We start from the raw sequence: 19,202 nt of genomic DNA, 5'->3' as shown, positions 1-19,202 counted from the left end.
TGACGCATCGAATTAAAATTCTTGTAACTTACTATAAATTTGTCTCTAATTATTATTACTAAATAAGGACACATTAGTCATTTTATTTTATAAAACAGTTTTTCCGTCTTCTTACCATCCATTATGGATGGTAAAAATCCTGTGAGTTTGGTGTAGTTTTGCATCATTCCGTCATTTCTGAAACCTAACAAATGGAAGAGGAAACACATTCTACCGTTTTTTTTCTTTCTCTCTTTTTGCTCGCTGCCATTTTCAATTGTTTAGAACACAGGATTAGACAATGTATTCAAAACATTATGGTATGCACGTCATGCTCTTCCACACACAATATGCTTCGTATGTAGAATTGAAATATACTTTATTTCACATGGCTAGGAAGAAGAGAAAAAAAAATGGTTTGACATAAACAAAGAGATGTAAAAGTTAGGATAACATGACAGTGAAGCAACTTGGTGGAGTGCATAATTATATATTTTATCTATGCACTAAAAGTGAAATTGTCTTCGCCATTATGTAACGTAAAGGAATCTCACACAAAGTGTGAGTGCCTTAAAATGGTGAAATAGACTATTATGTTGTCTGTTGTGTACATTTAATGATTCTTACCTTACCTGCATATGTCTGTTTCTTACAGCGTCAGATTTCTCGAATTTTTCTTAATCTTAAATACTCCAATAATCATGTTTGTTACATTCACGTTCTCTTTAATGCTTTTCTCTCTCAGCGCTTCAAAGCCCAACAATTCCTCAAAGTCCTACCAGAGCCATGGGGTTGTTGAGCATACCCACATCATCATCGTCGTCATCGTCGTCGTCGAGTGCTGTTCCAACGTTGTTCCTCGTTTGTTGTGCATTCTTTGTTTCTCAAGCTCTCGGGGCGAGAATCCCGCATCCCGAGAGGTTTCTTCCCTTCATTTGGCCTCTGCCTGAAAAATTCAGCTTCGGCAATGAGACTCTTTCTCTTGACCCTGCTCTCTCCCTCTCTGGCAATGGTGCTGCCTTTAACATTGTTCGAGAGGCTTTTGAGAGATACAAAGGGATCCTGTTCAAGCATGGTGACAGGTTCAGTTTTCTCAGAACACTGAGGCCTGCCTACGATGTTAACAAATTGAGCATCACTGTTCATTCCAACAGTGAGGAGGTGGTCTTCTTTTCTTTTTTCTTTTTTTTTTTAATTTTTTTTTTCCTTTCTGGGTCTTCGTCAAGTTTGGTTTTTGAGATTGGGAACTCATGTTGCAGCTTCAACTTGGAGTGGATGAAAGCTACAATTTGTTCGTTTCAGGAGCCCATCAGCTTTCTGGTTCTGGGGGGGTCACAATTGAGGTGTGGTTTGTTTTTTTACATCACTATTTGTTATTCGATTCGAATATTCAATGAGATTGTGTTACTGTGTACTTTAAATCTGAAGGTTATGCTGTCCCTTTCCCTTCCTGAATACTATATAAAGTATTTCCCGTTTATGTGTGCATTTCTTAGTTTAATGGCATCATTTTCTGCGCCATGGACTAGTCAACCAATTCGTCCGCACCATACTAAAATGCCATAAACCAGCAATTGGAATTCATTGGAAAACACTGATTGATTGAAGTCTTTTGTTATTAGGGTAACAAGATGATTGATAAAGACTCTTGTGGTGTTGTGCTTCATTTCTTATGTTTATTGGACAGAAACAGATATATTGCAATGTGTTATATATTTATTTAATCTCAGAGTAATCTGTGGATGACCATTAGTCATCTAATTTTTTATTTTTTCTTGTGTAGGCAAATACTGTTTTTGGTGCATTGCGTGGATTAGAGGTATGTATAGAGTTTGCAACTCAGTTCAGCTCCAACCTTTTCTGCCTTGCGCTTTTTGCTGTTCAGCATGAAATGGAGGGATGAAAGGAGTTGTAGTTACTTGATATTTCTGGATAAATTCAGATGTTTACTATTTTAGATAACTATTAAATTGGGTGTGCAATCTTCACTTTTCATAATTCAGAATTCAGTCTCTGTTTTCTTCATACGATTGGCAAAGTCTTTTATCTGTTCTGTTTGTGTCTATTGGGCAAGATGTCAGCAGTCTGAAAGAATGTAGCCCATGTTACTCTCAATCTGTGAAATTATGAACTAACATAAGCATGTAAATTGCTTAAACTCAATTTTATTATATTGTTTAACTTGAAAATTAAAAGTGAATTATGCTTTTTTTGTGTTTCTCAGCATGCACTGTGGCACACAGGAATCACTACTTCCTGAACGATTTGAAACTTGTTATGTTGTGCACGACCTATAACCTTAATTTCTTTTTCTATTTTAATCTGTGATGCATCAGACATTCAGCCAGTTGTGTTCTTTTGATTATACAACTAAAAAAGTACATATAAGCAAGGTACCTTGGTCCGTCCGAGATAAACCTAGATTTCAATACCGTGGGCTTCTGTTGGGTGAGTCAAGATTTTTCCGATAAGATCAATCTACATTCTGCAAGTGTTTATGTGCTATGTTCTTACGCTCTATTAATACTTATGTTGTTATTTATTTATTTATTTTGCAGATACATCAAGACATTATTTACCAGTTAACGTAATTAAGCAGATAATTGAAGCTATGTCCTACGCTAAACTTGTAAGATTAAAAGTCATAAGTTTACTTCCCTTACCATTCCGCTGTTTATGAAAGTTGGAAAGAAAAGTGTATCCTAATTCCTAACTAGCATACGATGCTACTTTGTTTCATGTAATGCTTATGTAAAAAAATTGAACACGGTAGAATGTTCTGCATTGGCACATCATAGACGAGCAATCATTTCCTCTTGAAGTGCCTTCTTATCCAAATTTGTGGAAAGGTTCATACTCAGAGTGGGAACGTTACACAATAGAGGATGCACATGATATTGTCAAGTAAGACTCACCTTATTCCATCTCCTACAAATGTAACATCTTTAATTTTCTTAAATCATGCAAAGTTTATTGGCTATCTTTAAAATCATACTAAAGAAATGTTGATCAATTGATCTATGCTTTTTATTAAATTGTTACTTTCCAGTTCATCTTTGAATTTGCTTTCTTAATCTAATCCGGACTAATACTGTATTCTCTTTTCGTGTTTCACTTTGCCTCAATGTAAAGCTTTTCCAAAATGAGAGGTAACGTATCTTAAAATCCTTTTCGAGTTTCTGCTTCATATTATTCAGACCATTTTGAACTATAGGTCGTGATTTTATATTTTTTGGGTTTTTTGTTTTCCTTTTGTGCCTCCCATCTTTCTCAGTACCGAGCAAGATAATGAGTATCTTCTGGGTTTATCACAGGCATAAATGTGATGGCGGAAGTGGATGTCCCTGGTCATGCAGCATCATGGTAAAAAGTTTGTGTTATGTTCATATTTTTTTTCCTCTGATGATAATCTGGTAATTTATAAACTTACAATAATGTCTTGAAAATGGTGCTGCATGAGAACCTATGTTTCTTTTACTTCATCTATTTGATATAGATATTTCTTTCAAGAAATTCTTGTGTTTTGCAAAGAAAAGTTTAAGCTTTCTAGCTATGGATTGGATGCAGCTGTGTCATGAAAGTTTGCTCCGAATGGATTCCTATGTGTTGACGTCAGACACTGCTTTTGAAAAGTTTTATTTAGGCATTGATTCAATTATTTTACGAATTTGGACTTCAATTGGATGCTCCAAAAAATTTAATATTTCTACTGACTAATTTTGTTGAGCAGAAATAAATTAGCGTTTCTCTGTTCTTCATTTCTGTTTAGGGGTGTTGGATATCCTGATCTTTGGCCATCACCCTTCTGCAAGCAGCCACTAGATGTTTCGAAGAAGTTTACTTTTGATGTCCTGTCTGGTATTCTAACAGGTTAAGTCTCTGTAAAACTTGCATCACTTTATTGAGCTTATATCTTCTTCCATTCTACCTTGAATCTTGCAAAAATATCAGTATTATGGAGTTTGTCAAAACCACCCTTTGACAGTACCAAGTTATACTCATATATTTTCCTAGTATGTAATCTGATCTAAAATAATAACTTTCTTTCATTCTCCTTTTCTAAATTTTGCAGACATGAGAAAAATATTCCCATTTGAACTATTTCACTTGGGTGGTGATGAAGTGAATACAGGTCAGTGTGCATGTCTTTCTTCTTCCAGCTTGACCTAAAAGCTCAAAATTGGCGTTTTATGTCTATAATTGGCACCAACCTTTATTGTTCACTTTTACTGCATAAGTTATTGAGGCAAAGTTTTCATTTTAGTTTGATATAAAAGTAAAAACAGTAGAAGCACACTTTATTATGGTTTGCCCATTATATTGTTAAAACCTGTATCACCTTGAGTTAGTACTGACTTCTGAACATTTTATAATCATTATAATGTAAAGTAGATTTGGTTTGGTGTTATTTTTGAGCTATTTTATTGATAAGTAATTGCAATTTATTGTGACAGATTGCTGGACTAATACTTCTACAGTGAATAAATGGTACAAATCTTAACCTATTCTACACATTTATTATATTATATACGACGATTTTTTGTGTCTTAGGGCTGTAAAGACATTGAGTTATCATGCTATGGAAACTGAAAATATGAACTTCTAGCTGTTTTTTCCCCTCTTCGAATCTGAGTCCGAGAAAAAGTATTTTAGGAGGGATACAATTGATGTATTCAAGTTACTATCAGTTGTCACACTTCAGAAATCAACAGAACTTTTTTGGGATTATTTACTTGTGAAGCATGTACAGGAACAATGTTCAGTTGTGATTATATCTCCAATGCAGGTTACAGAACAAGAACATGACTGCTGAAGATGCCTATGAATATTTTGTACTAAAGGCTCAAAACATAGCACTTACAAAAAATTGGAGTCCGGTAAACTGGTATAATTTCTATATTCATAATATAAAAACTCATTTATACCCTTAATTGATCCTTGATGACCCTAGTATTTCAGATTCCAATAGTAGTTTGCCTGCATGTAAACTACAGAAATTTAGAAGCATCACTTCTATTTATTTACCATGTCATGTTCTTAAACTGTTAGCATGTTTTTAAGATCTGACCTTTTCTATTTAACTTGTCAGGGAAGAAACCTTCAACACTTTTCCATCTAAGCTCAGTCCGCAGACTGTAGTGCATAACTGGTGAATTTCTGCCTAAGTAAAGTTTTATTTTTATATGAAACTTGATGATCCCAGTTTCAGAAATTATAATTCCAAGTAAATACTGTAGGTTGGGCCCTGGAGTTTGTCCAAAGGCTGTTGCAAAAGGTTTCAGGTGTATTTTCAGTAACCAAGGTGTATGGTATCTTGACCATCTAAATGTACCTTGGGAAGTTGTCTATGATGCTGATCCACTTGAAGGAATTCAGAAAGCTTCAGAGAAAAAATTAGTTATTGGGGGAGAAGTGTGTATGTGGGGCGAGACAGCTGATACATCAGACGTTCAGCAAACAATATGGCCTCGAGCAGCAGCAGCAGCAGGTTTGCTTCATTATTACTAATGCAAAGTTGTTCACCATTCTCTTGTCTTGTTCTTTTTTTCAGTTTTAGTACTGAAACATAATTCTTCCTTAGGAATTGACACGGTTTATTAAGAAATGAACTTTAAATCTAATTCAACTTTATGTTTTGTTTTGAAATATGTAAGGTATTCATGTATTCACCGTTGTTTGTTTCCCACAGAACGATTGTGGAGTCCTAGAGATTTTACTTCAGGAAAACATGCTAAAGTAACAGCACTGAAAAGGTTGCAATACTTCAGATGTCTGTTGAATAGACGTGGGGTTGCAGCTGCTCCTGTCAAAAATTTTTATGCTAGAACTGCTCCTGATGGTCCAGGCTCATGCTTGGTGCAGTAAACTTATTCATCTGTGCATGTCTAGATTATTGTGAATGTAGTAAACTCATGTTTATCTAGAGAATGATAGATATTTGTGGTTCATTGACAGCATTCATAGTGTAAGTTATTGTCCAATTCAATAAACAACACCTGTTCACCTGTTTATCTGTTTCCAAATGCAAGTTTTATGGTTATGATTGATCTGTGTGATGTTGATTTCCATTTCTAAAATTTAACATGGGATCGTAGCATTCGAAGCATTGGTGTTGGGGAGAAATTTGACAGATGAGTATGCAAGGTCACAGTGATCACAACATAAGCAACAGGATTTTATAGAATAAAGGATATAACAAAGCAAAGTTCACGGATAGATTTAATATTACTCTCACAACATACGCTTAATATACGTAGTGGTGATTGCATTTATACAGTAGAAAAGCATTTCAAGAAATTTAGTTAGTCCATCTGTATTTTCTATTTAAAAATTATATGGTCTCTCACTTATTTCTTCCTTAGTTGTTATGCAAGTTGAGGAGGCGGCAATATATGTTAGTTTTTTTTAATCATTTTTACCTGACTTTTTTAAAATGAAAATTAATGAAAGTGTATTTTTTTTCAAAGGGTTTTATTTTTAAAGAAATAAATGGGAGGAATTATTTTAACAAACCGCAAATGGGACTTAAGTTATTATGAGTATTAGTGTGAGCATTCTTCATCTCTTAAGATCTTTCTGTCCATATATATTTCTAGTTTGTCACTGTTACACGTAGAATTTGGACTTTTATTTGAGATACGAAGTAACTTTAAGTTGTAGAGATGTAAAAAATAAGTTATGACAACAATTTTTGCTAACGAAGAGACGTATATGAGAAGTTACTGAAAATACGTTAAAAAGATGAACATTTAGGGTTCATAGATACATATATGTAAAAAATATATACAATGACGCTAATTTCGTCTGAAAAGATTCTTTTAACCCATTAGTTAATGAGAAAATCATATCATCCGTAATAAAATACTAACTTAACATACCTACTTTTTGTGTGAGTAAATAAAATTCTAATATTCGTTAACAATTAAAAAAAAAAACTAATTCTAAAAGATCATATAAACATTCCAAAAGGTTACGAAATGATTGTAGATGCGAAAAACAACTAGACGTTGTAAATATAAAGAGACAGAAACGATTACGCTGTCTCATTAAATTTTGCACACTACTTCATTGATTGATTTATTTAATTTGTTTGTTCTTAGCCATGCATACCGTTTCAGTTTCTTTCTGGAGTAGTTAATAAGCAATGAAAGAAAACCTTGATTATTCAAGAACTCAATGGGTACTTCTCGATCCAAATTCATAACTCACCATAAATATGAATTTCATTGTTTATATATAGCTGTCAACAATAACATTCAGGTTAAGACGTGTAATACAACATAACACCTGATCTACGAGCATGGCATCTTCTTCCTCCAAGTTGACTCTGAAATTGCTCATTGATTCAAAACGTGAGAAGGTTCTGTTGGCAGAAGCATCAAAAGCGGTTGTAGATTTTCTCTTTAACTTGCTCTGCTTGCCCATTGCTACTGTGATAAGGATTCTGAACAAGGATCCAATGGTTGGCTCCTTAGGCAATCTGTATGAGAGTGTTGAAAATCTGGATGAAACTTACATGCAACCACAGCTGCATAAGGATCTACTGTTGAAGCCAAATGCCTCCGTTTCTTCACAAATCTCTGGTCTTCTTCCTTCGATCAATGTTACTTCTTCCAACAACGCTACGAATGTGTTCTACAGGTGCCCAAATCACACTATTTACCTCACATCTAATAACATCACTCGTTGTCCTAAGCATTATTGTGGGGCTACTATGAACATTCAATTTGTTGATGAAAAGGTTGCAAATGTTCAAAATTCTGCCGACAAGAGTGGTTTTGTGAAAGAGGTAGTAACTTACATGGTGATGGATGATTTAGTGGTTCAGCCCATGTCAAGCATATCAAGCATTACTTTACTTAACAAATTCAACGTCAAAGAGGTTGGCGCATTGCAAGAAAAGGTGGTCGAGTTAGACATGAACAAGGTATGTTACATATGTTTATAAAATATGCAAATATTCTGAATCACTACATATATAACATCTGAATATGTACTTCTAACTGTAATAGTACTACTTAAGGTTTTCATGAATAAATGTCTTCCTAACTATATACATATGTAGCATGGTTCTTTAATATGTTTGCTTTGTATTTTTTACAGGGTGTCAACCTTCTAAAGGCTTCTCTGCAGTCGAAGACTGTTTTGACAGATGTTTTTCTCAAGAAATAGTATTTCGACGTAGGGTTTCACAAAGTTTAATCAGTACTATTTTCTTTTAAGTCAATAACCAAACCATGGAATTGTAGTGTTGGACTATATAATTACAATATATTTATAATTATGATCCTAAAACAATTTCTTCCTTTTTTTTTAACTGTCAAATAAATATATGTGATAAATTACCAATTCAATCTACATGAAGAAAAACACCTCTAAGATACCCTTTTGTTATGCTAATTAACTATCAACAATTATAAAGTCACGGCGAATAAATTCTTGAGGCCTATATATTTAAATTTTTTATATTTTTTTAATGGAGTTTTTAGGGTCTAATTAATGTGACTGTTTAATTGTCTTTACTTGTCATTTTATAATTTGACTATTAATTATATAATTTTGACAAACTTTCTTATTTAGGTAAAAAGATATTATTTTATTATTTTATTTTAATTAAAAAATAAAAAATTTAAGTTGTTAATTCCATTTTTAGAAATTTTGTTAACTTTGTCAAAAAAAAATTTCTCAATAGGTAATTTTCCAACTAATTATACTGTATTTCTAATTTTGATTCACACATGATTGGAATGAAGTAAAATATGATTGGGTTGGGATGAAGTAAAATAGCCAAGACAGTTGAACAAAATCATAAATTAATCACCATTTTTTTCAAATTGTCTATGTTCAACTTTTTGGGTGAAAGGATATAGTTTAAATAAAATTTAAACCTAATTAAGAGTTAATACAACTAAAAATACTTTTTATTACATATGTTGTGACATAGATGATGTGCTCACTTGTGAAGATTGATTGGAGAGAAAGAGAAGATAAAAATGAATTTGAGTGGATTAGAGAGTAAAATTTGTGTTATTTATTTTAAAGGATATAAAGGTAAAAGTGAGTAAAGTTAGAGATATATGAGTAGTTTAATCTATATTTGTTGAATTACATATGGATTTAGAATAAAATATAATTATAGATTATAAATATTATAGATAATCAATTATTCTATTCAACATTTTGATTCAATTAACTATTCTATTACTTTATCTCTTTAATACTGTATTAGAGTATTTCAAAATCTATCATACTCTATATTTGAGTTTATTGTGCTATCTAGAATCCCTGATTCCATGGTGATGAACGCGCAAGAGAATGTGTTGTATTGTAGATCCCACATTTGCTAGAGCAGTAAGTTCCAATACCTTTTTATGGTATCACAAGTGATTTTTCCACATCCATTTCAATATTTTTTTTTTTCTGTTTGATGGATGTCATAGATAAAAACTCTAAGCGATTGTTCCTAATGATATGATCGCCTCCTCTACTCTAGATGTTAGGCATTTTTCGATGATTTAGTTATTTGTAATATTTTTATCAATCATTTGTCTAAAGGTAAATGAATTGTTGATTCAACTGTCAATACTTATGTTTTCAATCTTATAGACATGTCAATAATAAAACCTTGTGTACCCAATTAACATGTTATTCTCGTAGCAGTTATCGGAGTTGTTCAACTTTCTCTTACATTGCTCCTTTACAATGTTTTTTATGTATTTCAATTCAATTTTAATTTGTTGTTTGTCAACGCCTTATTGGCCCATAGCGGTTCTATGTATTTTATTTCTTCTAATTATTTTGTTTGTATGAAACTCATTGATATCCAATATATTTTTCATTTTATCATAAATCTTTTATTCGACGGTCTCTGCTGCACAAAAATAAATACGAAAAACGTTTATTTTTTTAATGAACAAGACACTTTACTCACCCATGCCCATCATCCAAAACATGTACAAAGCTTACCAACCATCTCATATAATTCTTATGAACCCGAAAACATGTACACATCATGGGAACCCTTAAAATAATATCTTCATGTGCAAACACCACCTACTTCACACCTAAAACACAAAACCCATATATATATATATATATATATATATATATATATATATATATATATATATATATATATATATATATATATATATATATATATATATATATATATATATATATATATATATGTTCACTTTGCCTAAAAAAAGAATAACACTAGATCATATTTACTTGATAAACCTTTCATCCAAATTGATCTGATCGCAACGAGATGGGAGCTTTTTATACCGACGTCATATATGTGAAAAAGGTACATAACGCCTTGAAATGATCCCGTACTCCCTTGTACTTACGTACAAGGGTAGAAAATGCAACCGGATAAGATTAGATAAAATTAAATATACTTCAAATGAAGATATATATTAAAATTTATTTAATTATTAAGCAACCCTATGTAGAGGGTTGTCTGGATGAATCAAGTCGAACGTTCCCTCATGCAGATCCGTAATGAGTCCAGAGACACCGCACTTTAGAGTGCGGCAATAATCTTTAAATAATTCTGAAATTTACATCAAGAAACATCTAATCTGAAAAAAAAATTAAAAATATTAATGCTTATCTATAAAATTAACAATGTATAAAATTAACAAAACAATTAATTGTAATTGTAATACTTACTTACCTGCACTGCCGTCAAGAAGATGGTATGTTGTTCTTCCAAAATAGTAGAAAACGTCTCACACTCTTCTAACCAGTATTGGGATGAGACGATATCCTAATATAATATTTCTTCGTGGTGGTTTAATTCACCACCATGTCATAAATCAAGAAATTCATCCTCTAGAGGTGGAGAAGGCGGGTTCTGCACAATACCGTCTACCATTGTATTCTTGCAATAGTAAACAACTAAACTCAGACATGGTAAAAAATAATTTGTAAAAAATTGTGTGACATATTTTGTAAATAACATTCAATTAAAAATCAAAACAATAAGCAATTTAAACATAATATATTATTTTTCTAAAGTACTGGATAATTTAAAGCAATTTAAACATAACATATTATTTAAACATAATCCTGATGTAAACAATAAGCAATTTAAACATAATTTAAACATCACATAGGAAAGTAACTTTTCTTGAGTTGTTAATGGTAAGACATCTCGCCAAAATCACGCCTTGCTAAGATAGAGAAAAAAGAAGAAGGTTCATTTGATGCAAATAATGATATATTTTATTAATTAAATTGAAGATTCAAAAGAAATTTAAAGCTGGGTTTGAGGTAGTAGGCCAACCAGTGCAACCAATAAGATGCAAGTAATTGTTAAGGAGATGAGAGACCAAGACCTGGGATGCAGCTTCTCAGGCCATTTCCAACAGCCTTAAGAATGTGTTGATTATGTATCCAAGGGAAATTCATCGATCAAATAGACCAATAAAACAATAAAAGGTCATGTACCAAAACTGGTTTGAAATTTGTCATGTTTACGGTGCAAGATCAAAATATAGCACATTCAAGAGAAAGAGGTATAGCTTACCGTTTAGTGCTGTAAACATGTCATTTTAATAAAATAAACTAGAGAGCATTAGTTAAGTAAAAAGGGGTGTGTTTATATAAGCATGTAATTTCATTTACTTTAAAATAAAGAGTATTTAAGAAATCTTCGAAATGTGATTTTTTTTTATGAGCATATATATATATATATATATATATATATATATATATATATATAAGCGCAGAACATCCGAAGAGGCCCAAATGAAGAATCGAAGAAGAAAAGAGAGGAAAATAAGAGAAAGGGAAAGAAACGGTACTTAGTACCTTTTCTTGAACTTAAAGGTTCACAGCAGATGAAAAAAATGATGAGAAGAGTTATTGCAACGAGTGGATCCGCTTCAACCTTTGCCTATGCAATAAAATCAGTAGCACCAGTAAACAATCCACAACAGACAAATTTAATTCCAAGTTCAGTAAAAGATATGAAAACGAAAGATATGAAACACAAATCTATATATATATATATATATATATATATATATATATATATATATATTTATTTATTTATTTATTTATTTATTTACGTTGGTTCTTAGTTTTGTAGGTTTTCTTTTTCTTTTTTGGTTATATACCTTTTTTTTAGTCTTCCAATTGTTTGGTTTGATCTTCGATATTTAATATTTAAGGTAATTTTTCTTCCTTTTGTTACACATTTTTTCATTTTTTTTCTTTTATAGGTGGTTATGTTCAAATAGATATTTTCAATTCATTTTATCAAATCATTTTTAGGTCAAACATTTGATTATCTTTACTCCTTATAATATTTTTACTTATTTTTATTTTTGTTTCATGAGAATGTTTTACTCTTAATTTATAATTTTTTTTGTATATTTTGGTTATACATTTTTTCTTGCTCTCTCTCAATTGTTTGTAATTGTTTGGCTTGTTTTTTAAGGTTTAATCATATTTTTAAGATACTTTTCCTTTTATCACAATCTTAATTATACTTTTTTTTTCCTTTATGTTATGTTTAAATGGATATTTTCAATTTCATCGAATCAAATTTAGGTCACATATTTAATTATCTTTACTCTTTTATGATATTTTTTATTTTTTATTTATTTTTGGTTTCATGAGAATGTTTAACCCTCAAATGGGTTAAAGTTCTCAACCTTTCAATCAATTATAAGGGATATTTTAACTATTCCAATAACAATTGTAGCTTCTGAATTTACTTTTAGTACCGGTGGTTAGATATTAACTTCTCATTGTAATCGTAATCGACTTTATCGAAGAACCTTTTTTATGTGTAGAAGAAGTTAGATATGGAACTCAAACCAATTAAGTAAGTTACTCAAATTTATTAATATTTAATGTTTGTAGGTGTTAAAAAAAAAAGGTTCTTATGAGTGAAAATGAATATGATGATGAAGGTACATTATATTTTAGTAACTAAAATTCTTCTTGTATGTATAGGTGGATCGAATGCAAATGAAACCACTAATCGTTTGTAAAATTAATAAATGTCTTGGTTATTATAAATTTTTAGTTATGTGTAATTGTTTAGTTTTTATATAATTATTTGAATTTTCTCTGGTTGTTATTTTTTATACTTTAATTTGAGATTTATAAAACTATAATATTTTTCTTAATATTTGACATCATGAAAAAAAAAGAGTATGTTATTTTAATTTTGAATATTTTGATAGTATCATGATTCCTTGAATGTAATTTTTAAATTTTTTTATAAAAAATATTTATTGATATTTGCAACAGTAAAAAAAATGGGTATGTGTATGAGTATATGAATATATCTGTTACCGGTGGAGATAGGGATGAATTAAAAGTTGTATACTCGCTAGGTTTGAGGATGAGGATGAATTTTTATTGTATGGATGAAGATGGAGATGAAATTTTATTGTGGGGATTGGGATGAGATCATGAAACCCGTACCCACTCCGTTATCATCCATACATCACTTATAGTTTGAAAATATTATATATATTTTGTACTATTGTGATTTGTGATGATTAAGATATTTATGTTTTAATGTATGTGAAGGAATTAAGTACTTTTGGTATGTAAGAAAGTGGAAATGATTTGGTATGGTACAAAAATTGAACAAATTTCATGATACAATTATAATTAGATTTGGATTCTGTGTAAAGGATAACAGTTCACCCATCCAATACGCAAAGTAGCATAAATGCAGAATTGAAATAACCTTTTATCTTCAAACTTTACCTACAGGAAAATTCCCTCTTCGGTATCTGCTTTCGATGAAAAACACGTTTCTTTCCTTTGACTCACTGACAGAGACGGAAACTTGGAAAGAAAAATTATAGTGCAGTACTATGTTACTCCTCTCCTTTATATTGAACCAAGTATTTATAAATTAATTATTTAATTATTTTTTATTTTTATTTTCGTCCAAAAATATCAATCAAAATTTCGAGTCTCAATTTAATTTTGTTTTTTAAAAATATAATGTCATTTAACTTTTTTTAAGACCTAAAAAAATTTAAATAAAGAAAAAATCATAAAAAAAATTAATGATTTAATTAAGATTATTAATTTATTTAATTTAATTATTTTATTAAATTATGAAATATGAGATAATTATTTGAATGATTTAAGTAGTTGCTTTATTTATTTTAATTTAGTTAGTTATAAAATAAGAAATGTATTTATTTATAAATATGTGGTACATATTATATCAATAGAAAGCATGTGATTTAGTGGTTGGTGTATGTACATACCACGATAATTGAATGCCTTTCATTTATTTGTTTTGCGGTTGTTATGGTTCACTTGTATATTGGGTACTTAAACCTTTAGGTGTTAGGGAATTGCTAAAAAGGTATACTTTCTCTTATTCATTATTTCCATGTCTTATTTATCTGTTATTTTTAAAAGCAAAACCAAAATATCTTTCTAGTTAGCTGGCTGCTACAAGAATATGTTTTTAATGAATAAATGCAATATTTTCATGGCTTTTTATTTTTGTTAGATATAGGTTTTAGATATATCTAAAACGAAGGTTTGTTAGTTATTTTCATTTGGATTATATGTTGTTATGACATGACTTTGGATGTGCTATTAGAACTTTAGAACTTTATTAGATTGTTATGTGTACCAATTTGAATTTAATTTGAATTTGTATTGGTAAAAGTTTATTTCATTTTAACTATATTGCAATTTGGTAATAGGAATATAATTTTTTTATATATACACACACACGTTACATACGGATTTATTCTGTGGGTGAAATCTACATTTATTATATGCGAATCCACTTTTTTATGTACTGTCCTCATCAATTACATACAGATTTATTCTGTGGGTTAAGTCCACATCAATTACATACGGATTTATTCTGTATGTAACATTACATATGAAATTTTTTTTGTATGTACAATTTTCTATGCCGGTTTTACATATATGGATTGTTGAATTACATACGAATTTAGGGTATTATATACAGATTTTGTCTTTACGAAAATTAGATTTTTTTTGAAGTGATTATATTTGAGGTATGATTCCTTTTTGTCTCCATATATTTTTTTACTCAATTGGGTTTTTATATTCTTTGAGACAATGTGATTTCTTCCAGGAAGTGATAACCTCAAATCCTTTTTTTCTTTATTTATCCACTTGTCTGATGACACAATCTTATCAATATTGTCTTCTTCAGTTCTAAGATCGTTCTTTCATATCCAAGTTTTTTTTTTTTTTTATGGTGTCATTAGAGATAGACACACGAACCTAGTTGTGACTTTTAGACTCGTTCTCAAGCTTCGCGGAAGACAACGCTGAAGAAAAAGAAATCATATTGTCTGCAAATAAAAAGATATAAGAATTCAATTGAGTAAAAAATATAAAGACTAAATTTTTAATTAAGTAATTTATTGGATTGAAACCTGATAAACTTCTGTTAAAAAAATAAGGAGGAAACAAATGTATAGGAATCATTTTAATTCCTAGGATACGTATAAAAATTTTAATTTCAAGACCTAAAATTTGTAGTATCTAATAGCAGATCTCCAGTAAAAATCTTAAATATAAAATCTATTATTTATAAAAATCTTATGATAACATCTCAACATGAGGAAAGATTTGTATTTTATATATTTGTTTTTAGTAAAAGGAATTTATAAGAGTACCTGAAAAAAGTTATTTAAAATTCTAAAGCAAAATCTATAGCTCACACGGAGCTACCCTAACGCTTTGCTCTCAAGCGCTCCTGTTAAAGCCTTTGCTCTGAAATCCTGCACTCTCAGCCCCTTTGTTTTGAAGCCGTCGCTCTCAAACCCTTTGCTCTCACACTCTTCGTCAGACACTCATCTTGGGCCACTCTGTTTTATTTTGGCAGTATCAATAGCATTTTTTCATGCTATGTATGTTTGTTTGTCCGCTTGCTCTCGTATCCGGTGCTTTCTAAGGTTAGTTTTTGTGAGGTCAACTTGTTTATATGGGTGCTGTTGTTTTTGTCATGCTTCGTTTAGTCAATTGTTAGAATAGAATATAATTATAGATTATAAATATTATAGATAATCAATTATTCTATTCAACATTAGCGCAAGAGAAGTTCTCCATGGTGATGAGCGCAAGAGAATGTTCCCATGTCCTCGATGGTGATGAGCGCAAGAGAATGTGTTGTATTGTAGATCCCACATTTACTAGAGGAGTAAGTTCCAATACCTTTTTATGGTATCACAAGTGATTTTTCCACCTTCATTTCAATATTTTTTTATTGATAGAGAACCAGAGATAATAGAAAAATTGAAAAAATGGAAAGGAAAATGTTATTGATAGTATTAAAGATGCATAACATTCTGTGATACAAGGGTACAAGTCATAGGTCTACAGGCGGATTCACACCTCTTACAACCACAACCAAACACAGTTCTGTTCTTGGGGCTTTTTACTGAATGTGACATTGGAACATAATCCTTGAACATCAAAAATTCAACATTTTCAATCTAGTAAATTGATAAACCAATTATATATATCTATATATGATATATATATATATATATATCTATATTATATACCAGATGAATCAATGATTTATAAGAATTTTGCTACTAAAAATATATTTATAAATATATTTATAGATTAATAACTAATAAGAGAATAGAACCAAGATACTTTGATTTCTTATCTTTGTTTTCGCAAACATGATTATATAGTACACACTATTCAAAATTAGACCTTTTTTTATGAATAATACTATTTATTCAACAAATTAAGTGTTAACCCCGTGAACTAACACACAAGTGAACTAACACAAGTAGCTCTCAACGTCCCTCATGTGTCCCTCATGTGTCTATGTCTCTCCCGGCGTCTCTCCCGGTCCTAACCTCCTGTTCCGTCGCCGCATGATACCTAATATAATATTTGTTCGTGGTGGTTAAATTCACCACCATGTCTAATAAAACCCGATAATTCTGATCTAGTGTTTGTGCTAAATCAGGGAATTCATCATCTGGAGGTGAGGTGGAGGAGGCGGGTTCTGCACATAGATATCATCATTACCGTCTGTCATCTTATCCCTGTCTGTCCTCTTATCCCTGCCAGTTTAAACAACTAAACTCCAGACTAGACAAAGGACATGGTAAAAAATTATTTGTAAAAAATTAGATTTTGCTGATTAATTCCTCTGCTGTCATATCCTAGAATTCACTGCTGCCATATAATTTCTGGGTCTGCATAATATAGGAACATTCTGTTTGGGTGTGACGCTGCTGAAATGCATTAGTTTACTGATGTCATGCATGGGTTTAAAGTGATTTTCTATTCTAAATGTATGTGGTTTGGTTTTAGTGTACTAACTGACTTTTGTCATGAACCCAAATTGATCCATATATTAGTTTTACATTGACCCATTCTGCCACTTAGGTTTCATGCTATACTGGTTTGAATTCACGTTGCATAATTCTGGAGCAGCATTCAATTCTCCTTTCCATTTCTCCACTGGGACTTGATTTTCAGCTCTGCATGTGCATCTGCATTTCTGCAATTGTTCATTCTAGTTTCATATTATAATAGTGCTGTCACAATCTAGGTTCTGCTGTCATACTGCCATAGTCATATTCGTTTTTCTGATGTCACAGACCCAATTCTGCTGCCATTGTGTCTCATGTGCACTGTCATCTAATTTCATGCAGCATTCATTGTGCACATACATGCATCTTCACTCTAAAGTACTTACTCTAGATCACCTTAGCACTCATGCATAGAGACTGTCCATGCTTACAAAGTTGCATTGCCGTTCTGCGCTCAAAATCTGCATTCCATTATGTAGAAATTCATTGCTGTCACAGATTTGTTAAATGCTGCCATCTAGGTTTCATGCAAGTTTTCTGGTTTAAAGCTTATTTTACATTAAGTTTTAGTATGGTTCATGGCCTATAATCATTCCTAACGTGTGCATTTCATCATTTTTGAATCTGTTCGCGCATGCTTCATTCACCTAGGTACCTCTTCATTCCATTTAAAGTTCATTTCACCATTCCCATTAGATTTCCTCTAATATTCTGCATTTAGCATTGCATTCATGCATCTCTTAACAGTGAGCTTGAAGAGACTGTTGACATTGGAATAGCAGTATAGGACAAGTCTCTTGACTGTCCAACTCTTCATTGTATATGTTAGTGTTAGTTACTTTATGTTTTACGTGTCAATAACTATTCCTATTTTATAGGATGTACTAAGTCATTTTGTTTTCTTATTTTAGGTCTCCTATAATGCTGCAGTAACAACATTAAGTCTGTTATTCTGTTTTTGCGCCTGTAGGCTATAAAAGCCAATGCCTTCACACTTGATTTTTACGCATATACCGAGTTATAACGATTGGTATCAGAGCTTCGCAAGGGGCTGATACAGTGTGAGCTAAACATCAAGTGAAAATTGTGAGTGTACAGTCATGTCTGCTGCAGAAAAATTCGTTCAACCTGCCATCCCAAGATTTGATGGCACTATGATTTTTGGTCCATGACTATGGAGAATTTTTTACGAAGAAGGAACTGTGGCAGCTTGTGGAAGATGGCATACCAACGTTTGGTATCAGACCAACTGAGGCACAACAGAAAGTTGAAGCAGAGGCACGTCTTAAAGATCTGAAGGTTAAGAATTTTCTGCCGTCGGTCACCTCAGTTTTTACCGACGACCACTGATCTAGAGCGCCTCTGAGCGACAGGCACCTGCCGGACCCAGACTCCCAAAACTACCTCATATTCTCCCCTCCCTTTATTCACTCCCTAATGCCCCTATAACAGAGACACCCTCCCATTCACATTTCTGAACAACTATTTGTTCAGAAACTGAACATGCAAACGTTTAAGCATAATTTACCTTTCTGGTTCAAGAATTCATTTAACTCGTTGATCTTGCTAAAAAGAACTCTGAAAAAAATAAAAAATCTCTCTCAGGAATAGTCAAATGGACCCTAATCTTCTTATACTGTCTACCGTTAGTTCTGCATAATAGTTTTTCTTAGGCATAATTCAAACATAATTTAAGCATAATTTTACCTTTCTGGTTCAAGAATTCCTTTCACTTTTCTATCTTTCTAAAAAGAACCTGAAAAAAAAAAAAATCTCTCTCAGTAATAAGCCATATACACACGGCAAGAAGTAGATAAATATACGAAGCTTTGAACCATGAAGGAACCATAAGGAGGGTGAGTACTCGTCACCAAATGAAAAAGTAAAAGTGACGAA

At 31.5% G+C, this 19,202-nt stretch overlaps 2 protein-coding genes and 1 long non-coding RNA gene across 4 annotated transcripts; all 3 read left to right on the top strand.

The window, feature by feature from the left end:
* Positions 1 to 265: 265 nt before the first annotated feature.
* LOC146884921 (beta-hexosaminidase 1-like) lies at positions 266 to 5,988 on the top strand. The gene is made up of 16 exons (XM_085675333.1): positions 266 to 299; positions 725 to 1,140; positions 1,239 to 1,322; positions 1,763 to 1,798; positions 2,316 to 2,427; positions 2,538 to 2,608; positions 2,753 to 2,883; positions 3,112 to 3,128; positions 3,294 to 3,342; positions 3,749 to 3,849; positions 4,052 to 4,111; positions 4,434 to 4,467; positions 4,766 to 4,864; positions 5,069 to 5,128; positions 5,217 to 5,467; positions 5,669 to 5,988. Exons 1-16 carry the CDS (start codon positions 281 to 283, stop codon positions 5,842 to 5,844), a joined length of 1,716 nt encoding a protein of 571 aa, XP_085531459.1. The 5' UTR covers positions 266 to 280; the 3' UTR covers positions 5,845 to 5,988.
* Positions 5,989 to 7,279: 1,291 nt separating this feature from the next.
* Positions 7,280 to 8,151, top strand: LOC114191235 (uncharacterized). The gene is made up of 3 exons (XM_085676079.1): positions 7,280 to 7,524; positions 7,621 to 7,906; positions 8,083 to 8,151. The coding sequence occupies exons 1-3, from the start codon at positions 7,280 to 7,282 to the stop codon at positions 8,149 to 8,151; spliced, it is 600 nt and encodes a 199-aa protein (XP_085532205.1).
* A 7,498-nt stretch (positions 8,152 to 15,649) lies between these two features.
* Positions 15,650 to 18,947, top strand: LOC146884920 (uncharacterized). Of its 2 annotated transcripts, none has more exons than XR_014996653.1 (4): positions 15,650 to 15,920; positions 16,029 to 16,165; positions 16,955 to 17,095; positions 18,218 to 18,947. It is a non-coding gene; the product is annotated as an uncharacterized LOC146884920 (long non-coding RNA). The 2 variants fall into 2 exon arrangements; XR_014996652.1 differs by having other exon boundaries at positions 15,652 to 15,920; positions 16,056 to 16,165.
* Positions 18,948 to 19,202: the final 255 nt, after the last annotated feature.

The sequence above is a fragment of the Vigna unguiculata genome, chromosome 7 (assembly GCF_037176805.1).
Source record: "Vigna unguiculata cultivar grain cowpea cultivar isolate G323 ecotype 2 chromosome 7, ASM3717680v1, whole genome shotgun sequence".
In the NCBI taxonomy this organism is placed as follows: Eukaryota; Viridiplantae; Streptophyta; class Magnoliopsida; order Fabales; family Fabaceae; genus Vigna; species Vigna unguiculata.
Note: the sequence above shows the minus strand (reverse complement) of the source record. Positions and strands in the feature narration are given on the sequence as shown.

Excerpts from the sequence above, each read along its gene's own strand:
- LOC146884921 (XM_085675333.1), top strand. Across the intron at positions 4,112-4,433 it reads TGGTGATGAAGTGAATACAG|ATTGCTGGACTAATACTTCT; the intron begins GTCAGTGTGCAT and ends TTATTGTGACAG. Across the intron at positions 4,865-5,068 it reads AATTGGAGTCCGGTAAACTG|GGAAGAAACCTTCAACACTT; the intron begins GTATAATTTCTA and ends TTAACTTGTCAG.
- LOC114191235 (XM_085676079.1), top strand. The coding sequence starts at position 7,280 with ATGGCATCTTCTTCCTCCAAGTTGACTCTGAAATTGCTCATTGATTCA. Across the intron at positions 7,525-7,620 it reads CAGCTGCATAAGGATCTACT|GTGCCCAAATCACACTATTT; the intron begins GTTGAAGCCAAA and ends TGTGTTCTACAG. Across the intron at positions 7,907-8,082 it reads TCGAGTTAGACATGAACAAG|GGTGTCAACCTTCTAAAGGC; the intron begins GTATGTTACATA and ends TATTTTTTACAG.